Source organism: Vombatus ursinus, unplaced genomic scaffold, assembly GCF_900497805.2.
Source record: "Vombatus ursinus unplaced genomic scaffold, bare-nosed wombat genome assembly UNPS02014884.1, whole genome shotgun sequence".
NCBI classification, from domain to species: domain Eukaryota; kingdom Metazoa; phylum Chordata; class Mammalia; order Diprotodontia; family Vombatidae; genus Vombatus; species Vombatus ursinus.
In genome coordinates, this window is record NW_020954662.1 from 4,431,799 (window position 1) to 4,455,909 (window position 24,111).

Sequence of the window (24,111 nt, forward strand, 5' to 3'; positions counted from 1 at the left end):
AAGGGGGGAGGGGAGACAGAAGAGACAACCATGAGAAATGGAAGCAATGGGTAGTGGAGACAAAAGGGAGATGGAGGTAATAAACTGGAGGAGACAGAGGAAAGATGAAGACAATGGACGGTGGAGACAGTGGTTGGAAGGAAAAAGAAAAGAAGAAAGATAAAGTCAATAGATGGCAGAAACAAAGGGAAGACAAAGGTAACAAACTGAAAGAGGCATAAGGAAGATGGAGGAGACTGGAGTGAAGGAGCTAACAGTGATGAAAAAAGAAGGGTTACAGAGACAGCTGGGGTTTTTAAAGAGGAAGAGTCTCCTCTATTCATTCTCGGAGAGACCAGAGTGTTTGGGGAAGAGGTGGGGAAGGGTGGGTCCCCAGGAACCATACTCACAATTTCCCACATGGACTGAGAGGGCATACAGGAGTCACAGTGTACCAAGGACTCTGTAGACTGGGGAAAGGTGTTGGGGACACTGTAGCTGAAACACTGTCCCAGGCAGGCCCTACGGGGAAACAGATGGTAAGGAGGGGAGGGAAAAGGCACAGCAGAGGAGAGACAAATAAACTCAGTCACTGCCCTTCATCCAACTTTTCTCAGATCTACAGCTCATTTTCTAGTGGGAGTCATGAGAGGCAAAGAGAGGTGGCCAGGTAAGGAACCAGGCTGTGCCAGTCCCCAGCTCTGCCTAAGGAGAATCCTAACCCTCCCTCCTCCTGGACCTTCTTCCCTCCCCAAGTATCCTCTCTCCTGATTGTTTCCCCTCCCTCAGTTCCCCCCTTCTTACCACTCCCACCTCCTCCCATCTCTCCCAATACTCTCTCTTCTTCACTCTAGCTCCTACCTGTTCTGGATGGATTTTGATTTACAGCCACTATGCCCCACGATCTGGGTGATGTTCTTGGCCTCACACCAGGCACTCTTGTCTGGGAACAGTGCCAGTTTGTTGATTGGAGGAGGGGCAGCCAACAGCACCACAGGGAGGAGGGCACCCACCAGGACCCACAGCATCATGCCCAACACCACCAGAGCCCTGTAATTGAGCCCAGAACCCAGAGATGAGATCCTGCTGTCAGTCCAGTAGATATGGCCCTCCCCAGTTGGGAACAGGGATCCGTGCTTTGATAAAATGACTGCAGCAGCTGGTGGAGGATGGATTGGAGAAGACAGAGGAACAAAGCATAGAGGACCATTTAGACTGCTACCGCAATAATCCAGGTGAGAGGTCAGGAGGGTGCACACTAGGGGAGTGGTTGTGTGAATGGAAAAAAAGGGAAAAGAGAGAGATGGTGTAGAGGGAGAATTCATAAGAACTGGCATTGGATTGCATATGGCAGGTGAAGAGGAAGAAGTCAAAGATTACACCCAATGACCCTGAGTGACTGGAAGGATGCCACTGAACATCCAGATGGAAAAGGCAGCTGGTGATGTGGGCCTGGAGCTCAGGGAAGAAAGGAAGGCTGGATTTAGAGATGTGATAATTAAATCTGTGGGAGCTGATGGAGTCAACAAGAGAGTGTAGAGAGAAGAGAGAAGAGGACTCAGGGAAGAGCCTTGAAGGACATCCGTAGTTGGGAGAAGGGTGGATATAGATGATGATTCATCAAAGGAGACTGAGAAGGAGCAGTCTTTGCACTGGCCATCCCCCAGGGTTAGAATTTACTCCCCTCCTCATTGCAACCTCTTGGAATCTCTAGTGTCTTCTCTAATGCCATCTTCTACATGAGATCTTCCAGGATCCCACCCCCAGCTACTAATGCCTACCAGTTGCAAAAATACCTTGTATTTGATTGTATTTTGTATTTACTTATATGCATATATATTGTTTCCCCAAACAGAATGTAAGCTCCTTGAGGGCAGGAACTATTTCATTCCTCTCTAGGAAGACCCACCACCACCAGGGGCTATCTCTCTCTTTCCCTTCAGTTCAAGCCTTACCCAGGACTCCAGGCCACCCAGATCCCATCCAGGCAATTTGTTCATATCAACCATGAGAGATAGAACTTACCAACTTGATTTCTTCCAGAAACAGAAGATCACCAGGCTTGACTATCTGCCATGACTCTATGTCCTCTGGATTCCCAGGCACTGTCATCTAACCTCCTGATGCAATCTAAAGATCCCTGGGCCCTGATATGCAACCCAATGTTGAATCTTGGGGACTTCTGGGCCTTTCCATCTGCCCTGCAGCTTAACTCAATTCTATGTGTCATTTCCCCCAAGCAGAGTGTAAGGTGCTTGAGAGCTGGGACTGTCTCACTTTTTGTATTTGTATCCAGTTTTTGCACAAGTAAACACTTAATAAATGATTTTTTATTCATTCTTTTGTATCTCCATTGTCTAGTATTGGTAAACATTTAATAAATGCTTTTTGATTGATTTATTAATTACAAGGGAGAATTCTAGTAGGGAGGGAGTCACTGGGAAATAACTAATGTTTTAAAAAGAGAATATACATCTCCAAAGGCTTCATGATGGAAAATGCTATCCACATCCAAAGAAAGAACCATGGAGTTTGAATACAGATCAAAACATACTATTTGCTATTTTTTTTTCTTCTGTTGTGTTTTGTTTCCTCTTTCAGGTGGTTCCTCCTATTGGTTCTAATTCTTCCTTACAACATGACTAATGTGAAAATATGTTTAATAGCAATGTATATGTATAGCCTATATCAGATTGTATACTGTCTTGGGAAGGGAGGGGGGAGGGAGGGGGAGAAAAATTTAAAACTCAAAAGCTAATGGAAGTGATTGTTGATAAATCAAAATAGATTAATTAAAAAAGAGAGAACATCAATAAAACATGTTTTTAAATGCCATTCCCTTCCACTTACTACCTGTGCGACTCTGGGCAAGTCACCCCCTCTCTTAGGTGTTTAGTTTCCTCATCCATAAAGACAAGAGATTGGATTAGGTGCCTCTCAGATCCCTTCCAGCTCTAAATTTCATGACCCTCAAGAGTCCCTTCACAGAATGACAGCACTTTAGAGTCAGAAGAAACCACAATGATAATATAGCACAACCTGTACTCAGAAATGAATTCCCTCAAATACTGGAAAGCAATATGGCAGAAATTGGGTTTAAACTAACACCTTATACCACACTCCACAAGACATTCTAAATGCGTATGCAATCTTAATATTACAGATCAGATTATAAAAAAATTAGAAGGGAAGCAAATTACATACCTCCCACAGCTATGGTTAGGAGATATATATTTTAACCAAACAAGAGATAGAGGTAATTTCAAAAGATAAAATAGTTAGCTTTGATTACATGAAATGGAAAAGTTTCTGCACAGACAAAATTAATGCATCTGGGATAAGAAGGGAAGTGGCTAAATGGAAAAAAAAATCTTCGTATCAAATTTTCTTATAAAGGCTTGGTATCCATGATACAGAAACAATGAACAGATACAGACAGATAGACAATCAAGTTATTAACTATAATTAATAGATCAAAAGACATTTGTTAAATATTTTGGATTTGTATATATATACATACATGCATAAAGGATGGATTAAAGATACATATATATTGAAAATAATTAAATGCTTTTTGAGATATATATGTGTGTGTGTGTATACATGTGTATGTGTAGATATGTATAAGTGTACATATACACACACACACGCGTGCATGCACACAAATACACACACACACATATATATATATATATATATAACCCAAAGTCATTCCCAATAGGCAAGTGCTCAAAGAAGATGAATAGACAATTCTCAAAAGAGGAATCACAAACTATTAACAACCTAAAAGAACGCTCTAAATCCCTAATAAGAGAAATGCAGATCAAAACAGCCCTGAGGTTTCATCTCACACTCTGTAAACTGGCAAAGATGACAGCACATGGCATGTTGGAGGGGTTGTGGGAGGATGATCCCACTGGTGCATTGCTGCTGGTCCTGTGAATTGGCACAATTGGGAAAGCAATCTGGAATCACTCAAAAAAAGTGATTAAAATGTCCACACTCTTTGACCCAGAGATTCCATTACTGGGCTTAGACTCCAAGGCGGTCACTGATAAAAAGAAAGTCCCCATGTACACCAAAATATTTATAGCAGCACTTTTTATGATAGCAAAGAATTGGAAACAAAGTAGATGCTCATTGATTGGGGAACGGCTAAACAAATGGTGGTACAAGAATGTAATGGAATATTACTGTGCTGTAAAAAATGATGCATGTGATGAATACAGAAAAGAATAGGAAGATCTACATGAACTGATGCAAAATAAAGTAAGAACCAAGAAAATAATATACACATAGACTATAATAATGTAAATGGAAAAGACAACCACACACACACACATACATGCATAGACACTAAAAAGTTAATGTTGTAAAATGATAAAGAGCAAGGATGGTCCAAAAAAAGAGACATGAAAAGATGCTCCTGCCACACCACCCCTTGGCAGAAGTGAGAGGTCCACAAGTGTTTCATGTTGCACATATTTCACACTTCTTCAGTTGGTCAGTTATGCTGTTTCTTCTTTTTCTTTTTTTTTTCTTGTCCTTAAAAAATAGTACTTCTTATAAGGGATGGCTCTCAGGGAGGGAGACAGAAGAGTACTGGGGAAAATTATGGTGATGTAAAAAAATAAAAGGCATCAATACAAACTTATTTTAAAAAAAAGATCATCACATGACAAGTGGCCATCTGGACTTTGCTTTTAAGGTCTCCATTGAGGGGGAGCCCACTCCCCATTCCACTTTTGGGAAGCTCTGGTTGTTAGGCAGGATTTTTTTTATATCAAGCCTAAATTGACTTCTTCACAACATTGAACCTAATGTTCCTGGAATTGCCCACTGTTTCCAAAGAGAACAAGTCTAATCCCTTTTCCATGAGATAACCCTTCAAATACTTGAACACAGCTTTCCTGCTAACTTCTCTTCTCCAATCTAAACAATCCCCAATTCCTTGAATATGGAAAACACTCAAGGCCCTTCATCATCCTGATTATTTTCCTATGAATTCTCTCCAACTTACCAGTGTCCTTTCTAAAAAGTGGTGTCCAAAACTGAACACAGCACTCCAGATCTTGGACCAAGGCAGAGCAGAGCAGGACCGTCCCCTCCTGATTCCTGACAGCCATGCCTCTCTTAATGCAGTTCAAAAATCACATTTTTTAATACCCTCTCATACTATTGATTCACATCCAGCTTACAGTCCACTAAAATCCCCAAATCTTTTTCAGAAAAACTGCTGTTTATTCATGCCTTCCACCACCAAATACTTAGGAAGTTAATTTCTTGAACCCATGTAACACTTTACATTTACCTCTATTGCACTGCATTTCATTAGATTCAGCTCAGCTTTCTAGCCTAGCAAGTCCTTTTGGGATGCTGACTGTCACACAGTGTGTTAGCCATCTCTTCCAGCTCTGTGTCATCTGCAAATTGGATTAATAGACCATCGACGCCTTTATATAAGTCATTGATAAAAATATGAAACAGTACAGGCTCAAGTCCAGCAGAAAGCTGGACCAGGGCCTACCCAGCAGTATCAACTAAGGATATCATTCGCCTGTTTTACAAAATCAGAAACCAAGAAAGGCCTGGGTAAAGGGCCTTCATAGGAGTTGAAATCACACAGCTGGAAGGGAGCACTCAGACCACACAGAATGTTAGAACTGAAGGGCAGCTTAGCCAATCCCTTTATTTTTCAGAGAAGGAAACTGAGGCCCAGATATGGGAAGTGACTTGCCCAAGATGACACAGGGGTGTTCATAGCACAACCAGCAATTCCCAGATTTCCAGACTCCAAGCCCAGTGCCCTTTCCAGGGCCTCATGCTAGTGAGGTCACAGAGCTCATCCCCCTCTCAGCTTCTGGACAGAATTATTCCTGAACCCCTCCATCAAGGCCCCATTGTTATGGTGGGGAGGGGACCTTGGGCATGGCAATGAAGCAAAAGCCCTGGCAGGTCTGTCAGAACTGGGGATGACCTGTGTATCTAGTATCCCAGGGCCAGACTAGTTAAGCTTGAAAAGACTCAATGCCAGAAAGCTGGCCACCAGGGCTGGAATTTTCTTTCATCCACAAAGACCATCTCTACAGTCTGCTCTGGCAGATGGAGCACCCACGTCACTGAAATGTCAAACTCAGAAATACTGAGTTTGCCGTTGTTTAGTTGTTTTTCAGTCGTGTCCAACTCTTCCTGACCCCATTTGGTGTTCCCTTGGCAAAGATACTGGAACTGTTTGCCATTTCCTTCTCCACCACATTTTATAGATGAGGAACCTGAGGCAAACAGAGTTAAGTGACTTGGCCAGGGTCACATAGCTAGTAAGTGTCTAAGGCCAGATTTGAACTCAGGAAGATAAGTCTTTCTAATTCTAGGCCCAGTGCTCTATCCACTGTGTCACCTAGTCACCTGGTAGCTGTCACTCTCTCTTGTTTTCAAAGGTTTCCACACAGTGGATCCATTTGCTTCTTCAGTAGACATTAAAGAGCAGTGTCTGCTAAACCAGGGCTATATCTCTGCAATCTCATTACTTTGGAAATTACCTCTAAAAATGCAAATTGCAACACATTCATTCCTACCCATCTCGAGCAACTCTTGCCCACGTTCTGCTATAAATTTGCCACAGGAGCCCACCTAATACGCTGAGCTACACCAAATTAGATATAATTCAGTATGGGTAAATATAAAGTACTGCCCTGGGTTCAAACAATCAATGCACATGTACAGAATGGAGGAGGCATGGCTGGACACACCCGGGGCTGGCTCAACACCACCTCCAAATGTGACCCTACAAAAAAGGCCTGAGGGTCTGGGTGGACCGGTGGCATGCTTCATCTAAGCCAACAGCCCCAAAAGCTCATGTGGCTGTTAGACAGCATTCATAGGAACACAGTGTTCAGAGTGACTAAGATCATGTTTCTGTTGCCCTCTTTCTTGAAAAAACATGCCTGGGATAACATGCCCAGTCTTTGAGCATTGCATTTTAGGATGAGGATTGACAAGCTGGTGCAGAATCAGAAAATCCAACCGAATAGGAGTGGGATGGAATTCTCAAAGCAGTGTACTGGCTAACCTCAGAGGAGACAGAAGACTCGTATTTCTATGAGAAAACATTTGTAAAAGTGCATAGTCCGGTGCATAGCACATAGTAAGTACCATAAAACTGTAGCTATTATTATCATCATCGTTAACAACCCTGGGCAGTAAATAGTAAAGCTAGTAATACATTTACATAGCATTTTATTGTCTACAAAGCACATTACCTACATTATCTCACCTGAACAGTAGTAGCTAATAATAATAATAATAATAACAGCAATAGATAACATTTATATAGTGCTTTAAGGTTTACAAAACACCTTACAAATATAATCTCATTTGATCCTCACAACAATCCTAGGAGGGAAGTGCTATTATTATTCCCATTTTACAGATGAAGAAAGTGATAGAGCCAGAGTCTGACTCCTCTGACCCCAGGGCAGCTGGGCGGTGCCATAGTACAGAGTGCTGGGCATGGAGTCAGGAAAACTCACCTTCCCGAGTTCAAATCTGGCCTCAGACATTTTCTAGCTGTGTGAACCTGAGCAAGTCATTTAACCCTGTTTGCCTCAGTTTCCTCATCTGTAAAATGAGCTGGAGCAGGAAATGGCAAACTACTCCAGTATCTTTGCCAAGAAAACCCCAAATGGGGTCACAAAGAGTAAGACATGACTGAAAAACGACTCAACAACAGGCAATTGGGGTTGAGTGACTTACCCAGGGTCACACAGCTAGGAAGTTATCTGAGGCTGGATTTGAACTCAGGTCTTCCTGACTCCAGGTCCAATGCTCCATCCACTGAGTCAAGTATTACTATTCCATTTCACTGACAAGGAAATTGAGGTTCAAAGAGATTTGCCCATAGTCACACAGCTATGAAGTGACCCAGGCAGGATTTAAATCTACCAAGGCCAGAGAAATAAATCTTCTTACTCTTTTCCTACTTTTCAGCCATCACAAGCTTGAACAGCGATGAAGAAATCATTGGGTTCTCAGCCTCTGAACATCAGACTCCTTTCTCCCCACCCTCCTCTGACCTTGGAAATAAGGAGAGAGAAAGAGAGGGGACAGGGAAGGTAAGCGAGAGAGTGAGAGAGGAGAAGAGAAAAGAGGGGAGAGAGAGGAGAAGAGAAAAGAGGAGAGAGAGAGATAAGAGAAAAGAAGGGAGAGGGGAGAGAGAGAGAGAGAGAGAGAGAGAGAGAGAGAGAGAGAGAGAGAGTACATGAGCACCCTATGACCAAGTTCAATGTCAATGGTATGACACTCTAGTTGGAGGCTGGGAACTACCCAGTTTCGTCAGCAGATGGCAGTGCAGGGCCGCAGCTCAAGGAGGCTTAACTCAGATGCTACTAACCGGGAAGAATTTTGTTCTTTCTCTGAAGATCAATACAATTCAGTGGATAATTTCCAATTTGCCATTTGGATGGCTCAGTGATCATCCAATACACCTAGAGCATAGTGTCCCTGGATTCCTGTCCCTGCCCCGATCTATAAGAAGGGGAAAGGATAAAAAGAGGAGAGAGATCCAGAAAGCAGAGCAAGATTGCCGGGCAATCCAACCTTCAGAGGGAAAGCCAGCAGGTATTCTGGGAAGAGCCCACCGGGCTGGCAGTCAGGAAAGCTGAGTTCTAGTCCTGGATCATGATGTGACCTTGGACAAGTCCCTCCCTCTTTCTTTTATTTTTTATTTTATTTTTGCTTTTTGATGAGTCAGTTGGGGTTAAGTGACTTGCCCAGGGTCACACAGCTAGCTAAGTGTTATGTGTCTGAGGCCGGATTTGAACTCAGGTCCTCCTGACTCCAGGGCCAGTACTCTATCCACTGTGTCATCTAGCTGCCCCTCCCTCCCTCCTTCTGAGCCTCTATTTCCCCCTTCATCAAATGAAGGCAGAGTAGAAATAGCACTGGATTTGGACTCAAAGGACCTGAGTTCAAATTCTGCCTGCAACTACCTGTGTGATCTGTGGCAAGCAAATCCCTCTCTCTGGGCCTCAGTTTCTCCTCTGTAGAGTGAGAGGGTTGCATTAGAAGGTCCATAAAGCCCAGAACCATAGAGCACAGGGGAATGCCCAAGGAGAGCTGCAGAGACACTTTTCAGCTATCTGACCTTGGGCAGATAACATTGAGATGTTTACTCTGTTTACTCATATGCAAAATGGGGATAAAATGTCACCTACCACACAGGGTGGATGTGAATAACAAATCTGAAAGTACGAGCTAAACGTCATCATTAAGCAACTAGTGACCAGAGCATTGGGACCTGGAGTTGGGAAAACCTGAGTTCAAACCCAGCCTCTGATACTTAATAGTTTTGTGAAAGTGGGCAAGTCACTTAACCTCAGTTTGCCTCAGCTTCCCCATTTGTAAAATGGGTATAATAGCATCTATACCCTAGGGCTGTGAGGATAAACAACATAATATTTGTGAAGTGCTTAAGTGTTAAATAAATGTTCCTAGCTATCTTCATCCCATTCACAGGATTTCAAGCTGAAAGAACCCTTAGAGATCACCTTCCTGAACCCCCTTGTTTTACATAATGAGAAAACCAGGCTCGGAGAGAAGTCAGTTGTCCAAGGTCACACTAGTAGTAAGGAGCAGAGACGGAACTGGAGCCCAGGTCCAGGGTTCTTTCTACTATCCCACACTGAGGGTCAGGAGGAGTGTGTGTGTGTGTGTGTGTGTGTGTGTGTGTGTGTGTGTGTGTGTGATGGAAGCTGACATAGAAACAGGTGGTGAGGAATTAGAATCTTAGATTTAGAGCTAGAAAGGACCTCAAAGTCCAACATACCCCCCCTTCATTTTACAAAGGAGGAAACTGAGGCCCAGAGAGGTCAAGCAATTTGCCCAAGGTCAATTAATGAGTGATAGAGCCAGAGTCTGAACCCAGATCCTCTGACCCCAGGGCAGCTGGGCAGTGCCATAGTACAGAGTGCTGGGCATGGAGTCAGGAAAACTCACCTTCCCGAGTTCAAATCTGGCCTCAGACATTTTCTAGCTGTGTGAACCTGAGCAAGTCATTTAACCCTGTTTGCCTCAGTTTCCTCATCTGTAAAATGAGCTGGAGCAGGAAATGGCAAACTACTCCAGTATCTTTGCCAAGAAAACCCCAAATGGGGTCACAAAGAGTCAGACATAACTGAAAAATGACTCAACAATAACTCTGACTCCAAACCCAAATGCTTTTTCTACTGTACCACCCTGTCTCTTGGGCACTGCGGAAATGGAGGCTTAAGGGACATAGTCTAGTCACACAGTCTCTAGTCTAATTATCTGGGCCCAGTCCTGCTGGGCTCAGCTTCCAGGTCTTCCTGCCCTTTATGTATGACTGTCCAGAGTCTCCTCAGGAAGGGATGTTCCCAACCTCACCCTGAAGCACTGTGTCTTCCACCCCAACTGGGGCAAGACTCCTGGCTCTGACAGATTCTTTGTTTGACAGCGGACAAGTCCCATCCCCTCGATGGGCCTCAGTTTCCCCATCTGTAAAACAAGACCACCGGACAATGAATGATCCAGCTCCAACCTCCCTTTCCAAATGAACCTGACAGCTGTTCCTTGTCAGGGACATTGCATCTCCCATCCTGGCACCTTTGTGTAGGCTGTGCCCTATCACAGAGTGCTCTTCTTTCTCACCACTGCCCCATGGAATCCTCAGCTTCCTTCAAGGCTCAGCTCATGTGCCATTCCCTATACAGAGGATGCCTTTTCTTGAGTTCTGCCATGTACTACTTGTACTTCACCATTCTGGGCCTCTGTAAGATGAGAGGATTGGCCTAGAGGAGGCGCCTTCCAGCTATAGATCTGAGATCCTATGAATCACAGAATCTCTAAGTTGCAAGGCTAGGGTCTGTCAGAGAAGGAAATCCCCACTTACATCATCCCTCCCCACTGTGTGACCATTTCCAGCAACTGGGAGCTCCCTACTTCCCAAAAAGGCTCCATTCCATTGCTGGTCATCTGATTGTCAGAAAGGTGTTCTCACCGGGAACTGAAATCTGACTCTTTGAAACTTCCGCCCACCAGCCCCAGCTCTGTCCTCTGGCTCTAGGCAGGACAAGCTTAATCTCTCTTCCACATGACAGCCCTTCACATAGTTAAAGGCTGGGATAATTCCTGCCCATGTCTTCCCTTCTCCATACTCAACATCCCCCAGCTCCTTCGACCGGTCCCCACATGGCATGTTTCAGGTCCCTATCCTGTAACGGTTGCCCTCCTTGGCAGAGGTCTGTCAGTCTCCTTCCTACAAAGAGACACTCCAAATCCAGGCAATCAATTGTAAACGTTTCTTTTTTCCAGACCAAGAGTTTTCTAAGTGCACAGAGTGCCCCTCTACTTCTGTATCTACCCCCGAGTTTCCTAGTCCATAGGTCTCCCCACAGGGTTTCATCAGTCCACCTCACTGCCTTCACATGTGGCCATACTCTTTGATACAGATCAGTGATGGAGGATCACCGGACAGTCAGGCTGCAAAACGGCAATAAACAGAGGCCCCATCCCAGGGAGAAGGTTAGATGATGGGCAAGAGAGGTACCAGCTCTATTTCTCTTCCCAGGCAATGTTTGGGATCTGGGTTTGAATCCTAGCTCTGACACTAATTATCCAATCAGTCACTCTGCTGAGCCTTAATTTCCTTATCTGTAAAATAATGGTGATATTTAGACTATCTGCCTCATGGAGCTATTACAAAGAGGTCCTTCTATCAACCTTAAAGTACTACATAAAAATGAGTTATTATTTTCAGATAATCAATCAACAATCATTTATTAAATGACTGCGATGTACTAGGAGGGGCAGCTAGATGTTCAATGGATAGGGCACTGGAATGGGAGTCAGGATGACCTGAGTTCAAATCTGGACTCAGACACTCTGTGTGACCCTGGGCAAGTCACTTAACCTCTGTTTGCCTAATCCACTGGAGAAGGAAATTTGCCAAGAAAACCCCATACTGAGTCACCAAGAGTTAGACACAACTGAACAACAACGATATGCTAGGTACTGGGGACCCAAAGAAGAAAAAGGAAAAGTCCCTGGCTTCAGGAAGCTTACATTCTATCGGGAGAAACAATATCAATTTTGGAAAAGGAAAAAAAGGGGGGGGGGAGAGTTTGTTCTGTTGGGTTTTGTTTTGTTTTGTTTTGAGCTCAGAAGAATGGGACTCAATTTCCTCATTTGTTCAATGAGGGGATTGGAGCAGCTGGCTTCCTGAGGTCCCTTCCAGCTCTCGGAGCTAGGATCCTAGGAACATGAATCTCAAAATAAAGTACCTCCAAGTTCACACTCTTCCCTGCTCTCCCTGCCCTCTCCCTCTCTCCAGGGAGGCTGTCCTGCGCTTCCTCCCCCTCCCAGCCTACAGACACAGGAATAGAACCAAGCCCCAGCCAGGATCTGACCTTGATCTTGGGGAGTGCCCTCAGGGCCCTTCTCACAGCCTCTTCTCCCCTTCCTCTACCTTCTCCCCACTCCCTGTCCTCTTTCTTCTCTCCCATTCAGCGAACTCTCTCAAGAACCTGGAGCTCAGTGGAGGACCGGAGCCAAGGGAGGTCCCAGAGACTGCTGGCAGGGAGAGGGGATAAGGAAGCAAAAGGGAACAGCTGGGATGGAAGGAGAAACCCAGAGAAGCTCAAGGGTCTCTCACTTCCTCCCATCTCTAAGCCTTTGATCCTGTGATTGTTCTCTGTGAGCCTGGTTCTTCTTGAGTAAACTAAGGGAGGGGGTAGCTAGGTGGATAGAGCACACCCCTCCCCAGAGTCAGAAGGACCTGAGTTCAAATCCGACCTCAGACACTGGGCAAGTCACTTAAGCCTGATTGCCTCCCAAAAAAAATAAAATAAGAGGTCTGGGCTGGTGGAGCTCAAAACCCTCCTCCAGCTCTACGTATTCTAATCTAACAAACTTCTGTTATTGAATTGATGTAATCCAGTCCACTCATTTTAAACTGGAGGAAGCCAGGGGAAGAGGCTTCCCCAGGGTTGTACAATTTGTTAAGACACTGAGCTGAGACTCGAACACAGTCAAAAGCTCAGTCTCTCATCTCAGCACTTTTCCCTATAGTGAATTGCCTTGAACTTTGGGGAAATTTCTCAGGGCCAGACTAGGCTAAGAGGAGATGGGAAATGAATGAGAGGATGGCTCTCTAGATTCTTCTAACCCTCTAAGGAATTCCAACTTCCGGGAAAGCCTTAAAATTAGCACTGGGTTGGGAGATGGGGGGCATCGGGTCTTTGTGCTGCACTTAGGTGACAGGCATTGTGTGGTCCTGCCATTTTAAAATGTTTGTGGAGTCAGCAGGGCATAGTGAGGAAAGAGCACCAAATCTGGAATCTGCAAACCTAGTATCAAAACCTGGATCTGCTCCTTACTGCCTATGTGACCTTGGGCAAGAGAATCCAAGTCTCTTAGCCTCAGTTTCCTCACCTGTAAAATGAGAGCACTGAATTGGAGGAACTCTAACTTCCCTTCCAGACCTAAATTCTGTGGTTTCTTTCAGAGTACCCAAAGGCCAAAAGGAAAACAGCTTAAAATGTTTTCTGCTTGAGGGGCTAAGATTCACCATTGGTCATCTAAGGGCTGTGGGGAGCTCCCTCAGGGAGGCCAAAGCATTGCCCTACATTAAAAAGGAGAACGAATTAAAATCAAGGTTTGGGGAGGGGAGCCTCCTGTCCAGAAAGGCCAGAAAGAAAGGGTGCTTCTGAGACATTGTTCTCCCCTAGGCCCCAGCTTAAGGCCATTACAGCGATGCTGTAAGGGCAACATAGCAACAGTGAGAAGGCACCTGTCCTGATCTGGTTTGTCTAAAGGTTCCTTCAATTCCACAGCCAGGGCTTACAGCTCCAAGAGCGCCTTGGAAACCCCAAACAATGTGCCCCTCTCTCCTGACCCAGCTGGAAACACACACAGTGGGAAGACCTGGATTGTACTTGTGGCTTAACTCCAAAACTTCCAAATGTGACCCTGGCCAACCTCACTAAGCCTTGGCTTTATATGGATTACAATCAATATCCTCACTGAGGGCCCTCCCAGCTCTGATATTTTGTGTTCTAAGGGCCCTCCCAGCTCTGACATCCTGAGTTCTAAGGGCCCTCCCAATCCTGCCATTCTGGGTTCTAAAGGCCTTCCCAGCTCTGACATTCTCTGTTCTAAAGGCCTTCCCAGCTCTGACACAGTTTTTTCTAACGTCCCTCCCAGCTCTGACATTCTCTACTCTGAGGTCCCTCCCAGTCCCAACATTCTATAAAAATGTCAGTTCTCAGGGTGGTGCCCTACATCTACACCCCCCAACACACATACACACACACCCCTTACCCAATACTTTTTAACTGTAGGCAAAGGGGACCACACCCTTCAAGCCAATGCCTTTCTACCCTTCTACCTCCAGACAGCCCTCAGAGTTGGAGGGCTCCTGCAGGGACCCCCTCCTTCCCAACACACATCGAGAAAACAGTCTCCAAAGAAAATTCCTAATAACAAGCCTCTGTGCTAATTCAGGGACCCGCCCTGGCCCTCACATCTGTTCAACAGAAGTCTCACTGAAGACCCCACCAGCATCTCTGTCATGTGCTCTCTAGCTCCAGCAGCAGCAACAATAGCCCCAAACCTTGGGGTAGAAAAAGCTAAAAGTTAAACCTAATAGTCTGAAGTTTCACTTAGGACTGAGGCCACCACACACACACACACACACACACACACACACACACACACACACACATATACCCACTACTACCATTTTACTGGTCCAGACAGTCATATACACTGTGAAATCACCTTGAGGGAGGGTTTTCCTTTGGCCCTTCAAGATCCCCAAAGGAGGAACAGTAAGGGTGGCAGAGGGTCACCAGTCCCAGTCAGTCATTTTTCCTCGGCCACTGGGGCAGATTCTGCCCCCATTCTGTATGGCAGTACCACAGAAAGAAGGAGACGGGAACAAGAATCTGGTTATTGGACAATTAACAAAGGGTGAAGGGGCCCTCTCCCAGGTTTTGGGTGGGAAGCAAACTTGGAGCTTCCACTCCAGTCCTAATTTCTGTTTTTCTAAAGGTTCCTTCAATTCCAAACCCAGGGCTTTCAGCAGCGCCTTGGAAACCCTAAACAATGTGCCCCTCTCTCCTGACCCCTGCCAATGTGCCCCAGCTGTAAACACACACACAGCTGCCTCCATGGCTTCCGTGAAAGATCAATATTAGCACAGTAGGGAATCCGTGCAGGTGACCCAAAGCAAGGGACCCTGAGCTCAGCTAGGGGCCTTCAGAGCACCGGAATGGGGGGGGGGGGGAGAGAATTCCCTAGAATCTTGAAAGCACCCCTCCTCCTCCCCAAAGAATCCAAGAGAAACACAGTACTCTCCAGAACTGGGACTATCGGAAGGTGGAGGAGGGAGAAGTTATAAATGGGGGAGGGGTCACTTCCTCTTCCTAATTCAAAGTTCTCTTTATATACCTCTCTGGAGATCTCTATGCCCTCCCCGACCCAAACCAGACTTTCACTATAGCCGAGTATGTGAAAACAGAGGAAGAAAAGAGACAGATACAGTGACAGAGACTGAAACAGGGAAAAAGAGAGAAAGGAGGGAATAGAGAAGAGGGCAAGAGGACAGAGAGAGAGACACAGAAAGGGAAAGGGAGACGGGAAAGGGAGACGGGAAAGGGAAAGAGAGGCAGGGATAGAGAATAGGAGGCGTGAAGAGAGAAAAGGAGATTACGAGAAAAAAAAAGAGGAACAAGGAGAGAAGAAAAGGGAGGGAGGAAAGGAGAGGAGGAAAGTAAGCCAGAGAGGGAGAAGAGAAGACAAGGGAAGACGAACGAGAAAAAGAGATGGAGAGAAAAAGGGAAACGGAGAGAGAGAGAGAAAGAAAGGAGAAAGGGAGAAAGAAAAGGAAAGGAAAGGAGAGCAAGAAAAAAGCGAGGAAGGAAAGAAACAGAAAAATAGAAGGGGAAAGAAACAGGAAACTAAGAAAAAGAAGACACAGAGATAGGGAAAAGAGAAAGACAAGGGCAGAGAGAAGAGTCGAGAGAGAACGGAGAGAAAGGCAGAAAGAAAGACTTGGGACATCGAGAGAAAAGAGAAAAAGTCAGGGAGATAAATGGGCAAGAGACGAGCCGTGAGACTCAGGGAGGCTGAAGTGGGAAGCAGAACCCCTGTTTGGGGTGGAGTGGGGGGGGGGGGTGAGAGGCTGCTTATGCCGCCAGCCCCCCCTCAACTGCCCAGTTCTTTCAGAACAAGTCTCTACCACTCACAGGTTGATTGTTTTTGTCCATCTTTATCCCGAAATCAAAGAGATGGAAATGGGGCCTCGAGTTCGCAAAACGCTCGGACCCGGGCTGCCCCTGCCCCTGCCTTGCCCTACCCTCTTTCTTCCCTCCCCCGCGCCCCTTCTCTGCCTGGCCCTGCCTCGCCCTCCTCCGGCTCCAGCCAGGCCACTACCCTGATGGGTCGGGAAGAACACTGAGGCTCCGTGATGGAGCCCGAGCCGGCCGGAGCCCGAGCCTCCCACTCCGTCTCGTCCGCTCCCATCTCGGTTCTCAGCTAGGCTTGGTCCTCCTTTCCTCTCCGCCCCTCTGGGACGGAGGGCTGCCCTGGAGCGGAGAGGGGGGTGTCTTGTCCAGGGCACCAGGGACCCTGTCCCTACGGAGGGCGGACGGGGCGCGCGGGGCCAGGACTCACCGTGCACCGGACAGAAGGCTGCTCCCATATGGCTCACGCCAGCTTCGCCCTGGGGCGCGGCGGGGACGGACTGACGGACGCTCGCCTGCCCGCCTGCGGGATCCCGTCTGACGCCGCAGCAACCCGCGGGCGGCCCGGGAGCGGGGGCGCGGCGGGGACAGCCCCAAGTCAGGGGTGTCTCCTCTCCAAATAGGGAGAGAGGGCGGGGGCGGGGAGAGGCCAGGCCGGCGCGCAGAGCCCGGGCGAGCCGAGCCCCGCCACTCCCGCCCCCCCACCCCACCCCAAGCCCAGCACCCAGCACCGCCCCGAACCCGGCCAGCCGGCCCGCCCCGAGCGCTGTCTGCTGGCCCACGGACAGCCAGTCCACCTCCGCGGGGCCAGGGAGCTCCGGGGCCCGGGCGGCTGCAGCAGGGCAGCGGCGGGAAGGCTTGCTCCAAACACGGCTCCGGCTCTGGCTCTCGCTCCCGGAATGGGGGAATGGAGAGAGCCAGGAGGGGGAAGAGAAGAGAGAAGAGAAGAGGGGGAATGGGGGGGGGGGAGGAAGGAGAGAGAAGGAGAGGAGGGGGAATGGGGGGGAGAGGAGAGAGGAGGAGAGGAGGGGGAGGAGGGAGGAGAGGAGGGGGAGGAGGGAGGAGAGGAGAGGGAGGAGAAGGAGAAAAGGAGGGGGAAAGGGGAGAGGGAGGAGGGGGAAAGGAGGGAGGAAAGCAGAGTAAGGGGGGAGGGAGAGAAAAAGGAGGGGGAGAGCAGAGGAAGAAGGGGAGAAGAGAGGAGGGGGAGGAAAGGGGGAACAGAGAGAAGGAGGAGGAGAGAAAAGGGAAGGAAGAGAATAATGGAGAAGAGGAAGGGAAAGGACAGAAAAGGGAGAAAGGAGGAAAGAGGAATGGGAAAAGTGGAGGGGAAAGGGAAAGTGGAAGGAAAAAGAGGAGAAAGGGAAAGCAGAACTGACTCCCATTGGGGTAGCAGCAGTAGTTTCCCTAAGGGAGTTCGAGGGCCCTGGAACTGGTAGTACCCAAGAGGGCTGGGGGTAGAGTGGGGAGCCAGGCCTGGAGGGCTGCACTTGTGAGCTAAGGCTGGAGGCTGGGCACTGGGTTGAGAGAAGAGGCTGCTCTGGATTCTCCCCCACATGTAAATAGCCCATCCGAAAATGGGTTTGCCTCAAAAAATGATCTGATTGTAACAAGACAGGAACAAGGAGATGATATGGAAGGAACAATTTAAAACACTTTCCATCGGTACGTTCCCTCATTTCCCTCTAGAAGTTCAGAATCACTGAAAATCAGAGCTGGAGGTGCCTTAGAAATTATCTTGTTCAACTCCATCCTTTTACAGAAGAGAAAACTGAGGCAAACGGTTAAGTGACTTGCTCAGGGTCACGCAGCTAGTAATTGTCTGAAGGAAGATTTGAAGTCAAGAGGATGAGTCTTCCTAACTCTAGGCCCAGCATTCTGTCCACTGTGCCACTCTAGAATAAGGGGAAGAACATAGATAACATTTGTCCTTTTCATTTTTGCTGTAAACATACTGTCGTGGACAAAAGCCCAGACTACCCCACTGCCCAGGGCAGCTGGTCTTTTGAATGTTGTTAAGAGGAGAATTTCAAAGGATCCCAATCATTTGAAGTGACTTTAGATCATTAAATATTGGTAGAAGGGAGCTAAAAGGACCACCTACTCTAAGCCTCTTTTAACCCCCTCTTCTTTCTTAAAGCTCTTTAGAAAGGGAAATGATTTGCCCAAGGTCATCCAGCAATTTAATTGGAAAACTGACTAGAACTCAGGTCTCCCAACATCCAGGGGCCTTCCAAACCTGCATTCTTCCCACTACGCAACCAAGCCTCTCTCTTGCAATTGTCTATCACAATTCTGGCTTGGTGTCCCTGCATATGAGGGATGTCAGGTGGGTCCCCAATGGAAAAGGCCCCATGGGGCTCCAGGCTTCAAGAGACACACCTGGTTGGCAGCAGAACTCGGTCTGCCCAAACAAGCCTGGCTGGTATGGGCCATGGGGGCCCTGAGGACAGAGCCACCTGGTGCAGATGTGGGCTGGGCCAGGACATAGGGGGAGGAGAGTATGGGGGAGTGGGGGCACTATGAGACCTCAGACCAGGGTGGCAGGGTCATGAGGCCCACTTCTCAGGCTCCTTTGAAAACATTTGGCCTAAGGCAAACGGCCTGCAATCCGACTGGGCAGCAGGGAGCTGCTCTCTTCCTGAGTGCCTGGAATGTGAGCTCCCACAGGGCACAGGCTTGAGCCAGCTGTTTCCTCTAATCCCATCAGCCTGGTCTCCCACAGGAGTCCAAACCTCTGCACTCTCATTGAAGAGAAAGAAAAAATAAGCAAAGGCTCTGTGTGTCTTAGGCAGCTGAGATCAGTGGAGTCGGTGCCAATGCATTTGGAGCCTGGAGGGCAGACGTCAAAATCACTCTCCTCCCATCTGAGCCAGCAAGACCCAGGGTGTTTCATCACTGATCTCTCTAGCCCTGCTCCTCCCTGGCAGGGTGAAGTTGGAAAGGACCATTGAGAGATAGGCTAACCCAACGCCTTTGTTCTACAGATGAGGAAACAGACACAAAGAAGGAAAGTGGATTATTCCAAGCTGGTAAGAAGTAGGGGAGCAAGGATTTGAACCTAGGCCTTCTGATTTCCAATCCGGTGCTCTTCCCACAAGCCCACTCACTGCCTGGAAGATCATAAGGCAGCTTGGGGCCCTTGCTAATAAGAGCTTGCATTTCCAGAGTGTCTAACACTATGCAAACCACCCTGTTCCCCATTGCCACTGTCTTAGCTAGTTTCTGAAGCAATTTATGGATTTTATCTTTATTTGCATGCAAGGTAAGTGGCACAAGTGTGATTATTTTTGTTTAACAGATGAGGAAACTGAGTCAGAGAGGGAAAGGGACTTGTCCGATGTCACACAAATATATTTCCGAAGGTCACACATATGTCACTGGAACTCTGGTCTTTACTCTGGTAGAGTAAGTCATTGAGTTGGAGCTCAGGAGACTAGAGGTTCTGATTCTTGTACTGTCAGATTTGTTTTTGTTTTTGTTTTTACCTTGGACAAGTCACTTAACCTTTATGGGCATCAGTTTCCTTTTCTGTAGAATTAGAAGACTGGACAATTCAATTAAACAATACACCAAGCATAAGTGACATTTAGGAAGAGTTATCCTCAACCAATCAACAAACTTTTGTTAAATACCTATTATGTGCCAGGCCCTATTCTAGGTGCTAGAGAGGCAAAGATGAAATGAAACAGTCCCTGCTCTCAAGCAGCTTACATTCTATTACAGAAAAACAACATATATATGGAAACTTAAATATGCAATATACCAAGGGGATATGTCTCATATTAAGGGCAGTTTGTTAGCACTGGAACATAGTTCCAGAGGATAAAATGGAAGGTTATATAGGGTAGAGAATAGGAACCCAAGAGGGATGGAAGAGACATGCATTGGCATGAAGAATCAGAGACATTGGTGGTTGGGGAAGAAAACTTCATTCAGCCTAAGCAACCTAGAGTGGAGCAATAGGGCAGTAGATCTTGGTACCCTTTCTAAGGGCAATGGAAATGTTGATTATGGACAAGAGGTGGGAAGAGGAGAGGGAGGGAATGACAAGTACAGCAGTAGGGAAGATGTCCAGGACCACATCCTGCAAGATAGTCAAAGCTTCTCTAAAGTCCTAGAGACTGGATGGTTCTAGAGGAGTGAGGCACGTTTGAAGGATTCCCCTGCCATTAACCAGCCAGGTCAGCTATACCGCATGGCTGTCCCTCTAGCTTTGACAGTATCCAGGCTCAAGAGACATTTTGATCTAATCCAACCCAATATGCATTTATTAAGGGCCAGACCCTGTGACACAAAGACAAAAGTGAAATGGTCTCTGCCCTCAAGGAGCTAACACTCTACTGTAACATTCAAATTTTAACAGTACTCCCCCCTCCCCCCCAACATACGCGCGCGCGCGCGCGCGCGCGCACACACACACACACACACACACACACTGTCTTCCCTACCAGGACTGCCTCCGGGGCAGGGAATCTGTTGTTTCCTGCTTCCCCATCCTGTTCACATCCTCAGGTGAGAAGAGGCCAAGAGTTCCCAAGACCACCTGCCTTCAGTCTTCTACTGGGCACACTGTGTTCCCCGAGGAAAGGCAGCAAGGGATCAGGCTTGGTGTCTTCCATCTGCTCCAAAGGACTTCTCCCTGCCACAAGGCAATTTCCACCCCCTGCTATCAGCCCAATCTCCCAACTGGAATGTGAGGACCTCTGATGCAGAGGATCAACTCTCTCTTTGACTTGGCTTCTCATCTCCTACTTATGTCCTTTGAGGGAAGAGGAAGAAGAAAGGGGGACAGGACTTCTTTCTCCAGCTATGGGGTTTGACCTCCATTCCTGTTGTGCCCTTTCTCTGACTAATCTCCAACCTTCAAGGGTTAGAGGAGTAGTGAAGTAGGGCCTCCCAATCTGACTGTGTCCCTCCCATCTCATGCTGCACTTGCCTGTAGCCCAATCTCCAACCTTCTCTGGAAGAATGGCACTTTCCATTCAGTGATGAACATTCTCACAGCTGGCCATGCACTTCACATAGAAGGAATTCTGAACCCCTTATAGGTCATCTTCCAAATCCTATTCCCCAACTCCATTGCCCGATTCCTTATCTTCATACCCCTCAACTCTCTCACTTCAAAGTTTCAACTAAACACCACCCAGCCCTTCTACTGTGCCCTCTTGCCTGTTCCATAGGCAAGAAACTTCCCTTCATCCTTAATCTTTTCCTCTTTCATTCCTTCTACCTATTTACTAGCTATTACTGAAACCTGGCTACCCCCAAATGACACAGCCTTCCAGTACTGGCTGTACCTTCACTTATTCTCAGCTCATTGATCAAGGCAGAAAAGTTGGAATACTCTTTGCTCCCCACTGCCACTTCCAGGTTCTCTCCCTTCTACCATCATTCAGTAACTCTCTTCCTTTTCAGGTTCATGTTATTCACATCAACCACTCAATCAAAATTCTGGAGGTCTACAGACCTCCCAGATCATTCTCCTTCCTTCATTAATGAGTTCAGTACATGGCTCACAACTTTTCTCTCCTTCCCTCATACTAGGAGACTTCAATCCACATTCTCCCTTCCTAAACATTCAGTTCCTCAACCTATTCATTGCCCATGAGCTATTCCTCCACCCTAACTCAGCTACACAGAAAGATGGTCAAACCTCTGATCTTGCCATCACCCACAAATGTACCACATCCATGTTCAAGAATTTCAAAATCCCCTTATCTAACTATAATCTATTGGCTTTTCACCTCTCCCTCTTCCTTCCCTTACAAAAACTGACCCTTCATCTGTACTGTAACCTCCAATCCCTTGACTCCTTAATTCTCTCCCTGGCTATCTCCTTTGCATTAGCCACTCTCTCCTCTTTTCCCCATCTTGACCCCTTGGTGAACCAATTCAACTCCACACCATCCTCATCTCTTGAACCCCTAGCTCCTTTACATATTACTAATTACTCCCTGCCAAGCATTAGCCTTGGATGACTCCCAGCATTTATTCCAACCTTCATTCCTACATACACATTACTGAACAAATGTGCTGAAAAAGCACACAACCATTCTGACTGGATCCACTACACATTTATGTTACACAACCTCAGCTGGGCCCTCACTGCTGCTAGGCAATCTTTCCATACCTCCCTTATCAACTCACTATCCCATTCTCCACAGTGACTCCTCTCAATCTTTTCATCTTTCCCCAAACATCCCATGGCCCCCCAACCCCTCACACTCTCAACTGAAATCCCTGCCTCATAATTTTACAGAAAGAGTCAATTTATCATGAACTCCTTCTTCTCCTCTCCTCATCTTCTATTACTCAGATACTTTCTGCCACTCTCTCCTTCTTCACCACTCACATGATGCAGTGTTCTTATTCCTCACCAAGGCTAACCCCTACCAGAACCTCCATTAGAGAAAGTACCCACAACAACCATGCTCACTTCACACTTAGCTCAGTGCTTGAGTCTCTGGACTACTTTTCCCCTCTCTCCATCCCAAGCACAGACACACCCTGATTTTCAGCTCCCTTTTATACACTGTCTTCTCCCATTAGAATGTAGCTCAGTCTCAACTGAAAAGTGGCAATGATAATAATAGCACCTACTTTGTGGGTTGCTGTGAGTGTAAAATGAGATAACATTTGTAAAAATGTTCCTAGCACAGTAAGCGCTATATAAATAAATGTTTATTCCCTAACCTTCCCCTTCCCTCCTAGAGGGTAAGGACTGTCTTTTTTTGGGGGAGGGGGGACATTTCTTTGTAAGAGTTTAATAACTACTCTATCCACTCATCCATCCATCCATCGGTCCATCTTTCTGTCTATATGTATCTATATATCTATCTATGCATTCTTTGTCAATATGACACCCATTCTTGACTGCTGTATTTGAGTTTAGGGATCTAGGGATCTCTCCACATTGATGTCCTTTCAGTTATTGTGAATGTTTGCTACTGGGGTTCTCCTTTCTTCATTTTATATCACTTCCTACAACTTCTCTGAACACTTTGTAATTTGCAATTATACTTCTTTATAAAGCAATCGTATTTCAGCATCTTTTCCATTGACCTGAATTCATGGTGCCAGAGTGCACTTGGGGCTGAAAAGAGAGGCATGCTAAACCCTGAAGATGTGGTCAGTGTGGTCATAACCTAAAAGCAAAGTTTGACGTTGAACCTGAAGGCTTTGAAAAAGCGAAATTCACTTCTGAGCTTTCAAAGATACCCTGGAAAACATTCTTAAATGCCCTTTGTCCTGGAAATGAGTTTCAGTATTGGGAAAAGGATAGCCAAGGGCCATAGAATAATGATTTAACGCCAGGATTTAGGCAGTGTGTCAAAGATGAGAGACTCAATGCTGGGAGTGGGGTGGAGAAGCGTCTAAGTACAGGGAATAGGGAAACTGTCAGAAATGGGGTGAGGGAGAGAAACTGAAGGTTTTGGTGGGGGATATGGGGAATGGGATTGAGTGCCAGGGGCTGAATAAAGTTTAATGCTGAGGTTAGGAAATCTGTGTTAGTAATGGGGGACATGCCAGGGATGGGGAGGGCTAAGTGCCAACCATGAAAAGGGCTAAGTGTTGGGAATGGGAAGACTATGTCAAGAAGACGGTGGAGGAATCCCTTTTCCCTCTTAAGTGCCAAGGATGGGAGGTTAAATGCTAGGGATGGAGGAAGGTAAAGTGCAAGCAATAGGAGTGGGAATGAGTCTGTGTCAGAGATGGGAGGCTAAAAATGGGGGCAGGGGAGACATAGAGGCTAGCAGGGATAGAGAAAGCTAAGTGCTAGAGATGTGGGCAGTACAAAGCCTTACTTCTACTAAGCTATCAAAGTGATCTTGCTAACATGCCGCTCTGGCCATGTGATCACCCCCACCCCCCA

The 24,111-nt window shown here is 46.7% G+C and overlaps 1 protein-coding gene across 1 annotated transcript in view; it reads right to left on the minus strand.

The window, feature by feature from the left end:
• LOC114028546 (neuroblastoma suppressor of tumorigenicity 1-like) overlaps window positions 1-16,773 on the minus strand; it is a 19,570-nt gene extending 2,797 nt beyond the window's left edge. The window contains exons 1-3 of the mRNA XM_027842812.1: window positions 16,669-16,773; window positions 841-1,029; window positions 390-501 (exon numbers count right to left, since the gene is read on the minus strand). Coding sequence (XP_027698613.1) covers window positions 390-501; window positions 841-1,010 — 282 coding nt within the window. The 5' untranslated portion in view covers window positions 1,011-1,029; window positions 16,669-16,773. The remainder of the gene's footprint in view (window positions 1-389; window positions 502-840; window positions 1,030-16,668) is intronic.
• Between the last annotated feature and the right edge of the window lie 7,338 nt (window positions 16,774-24,111).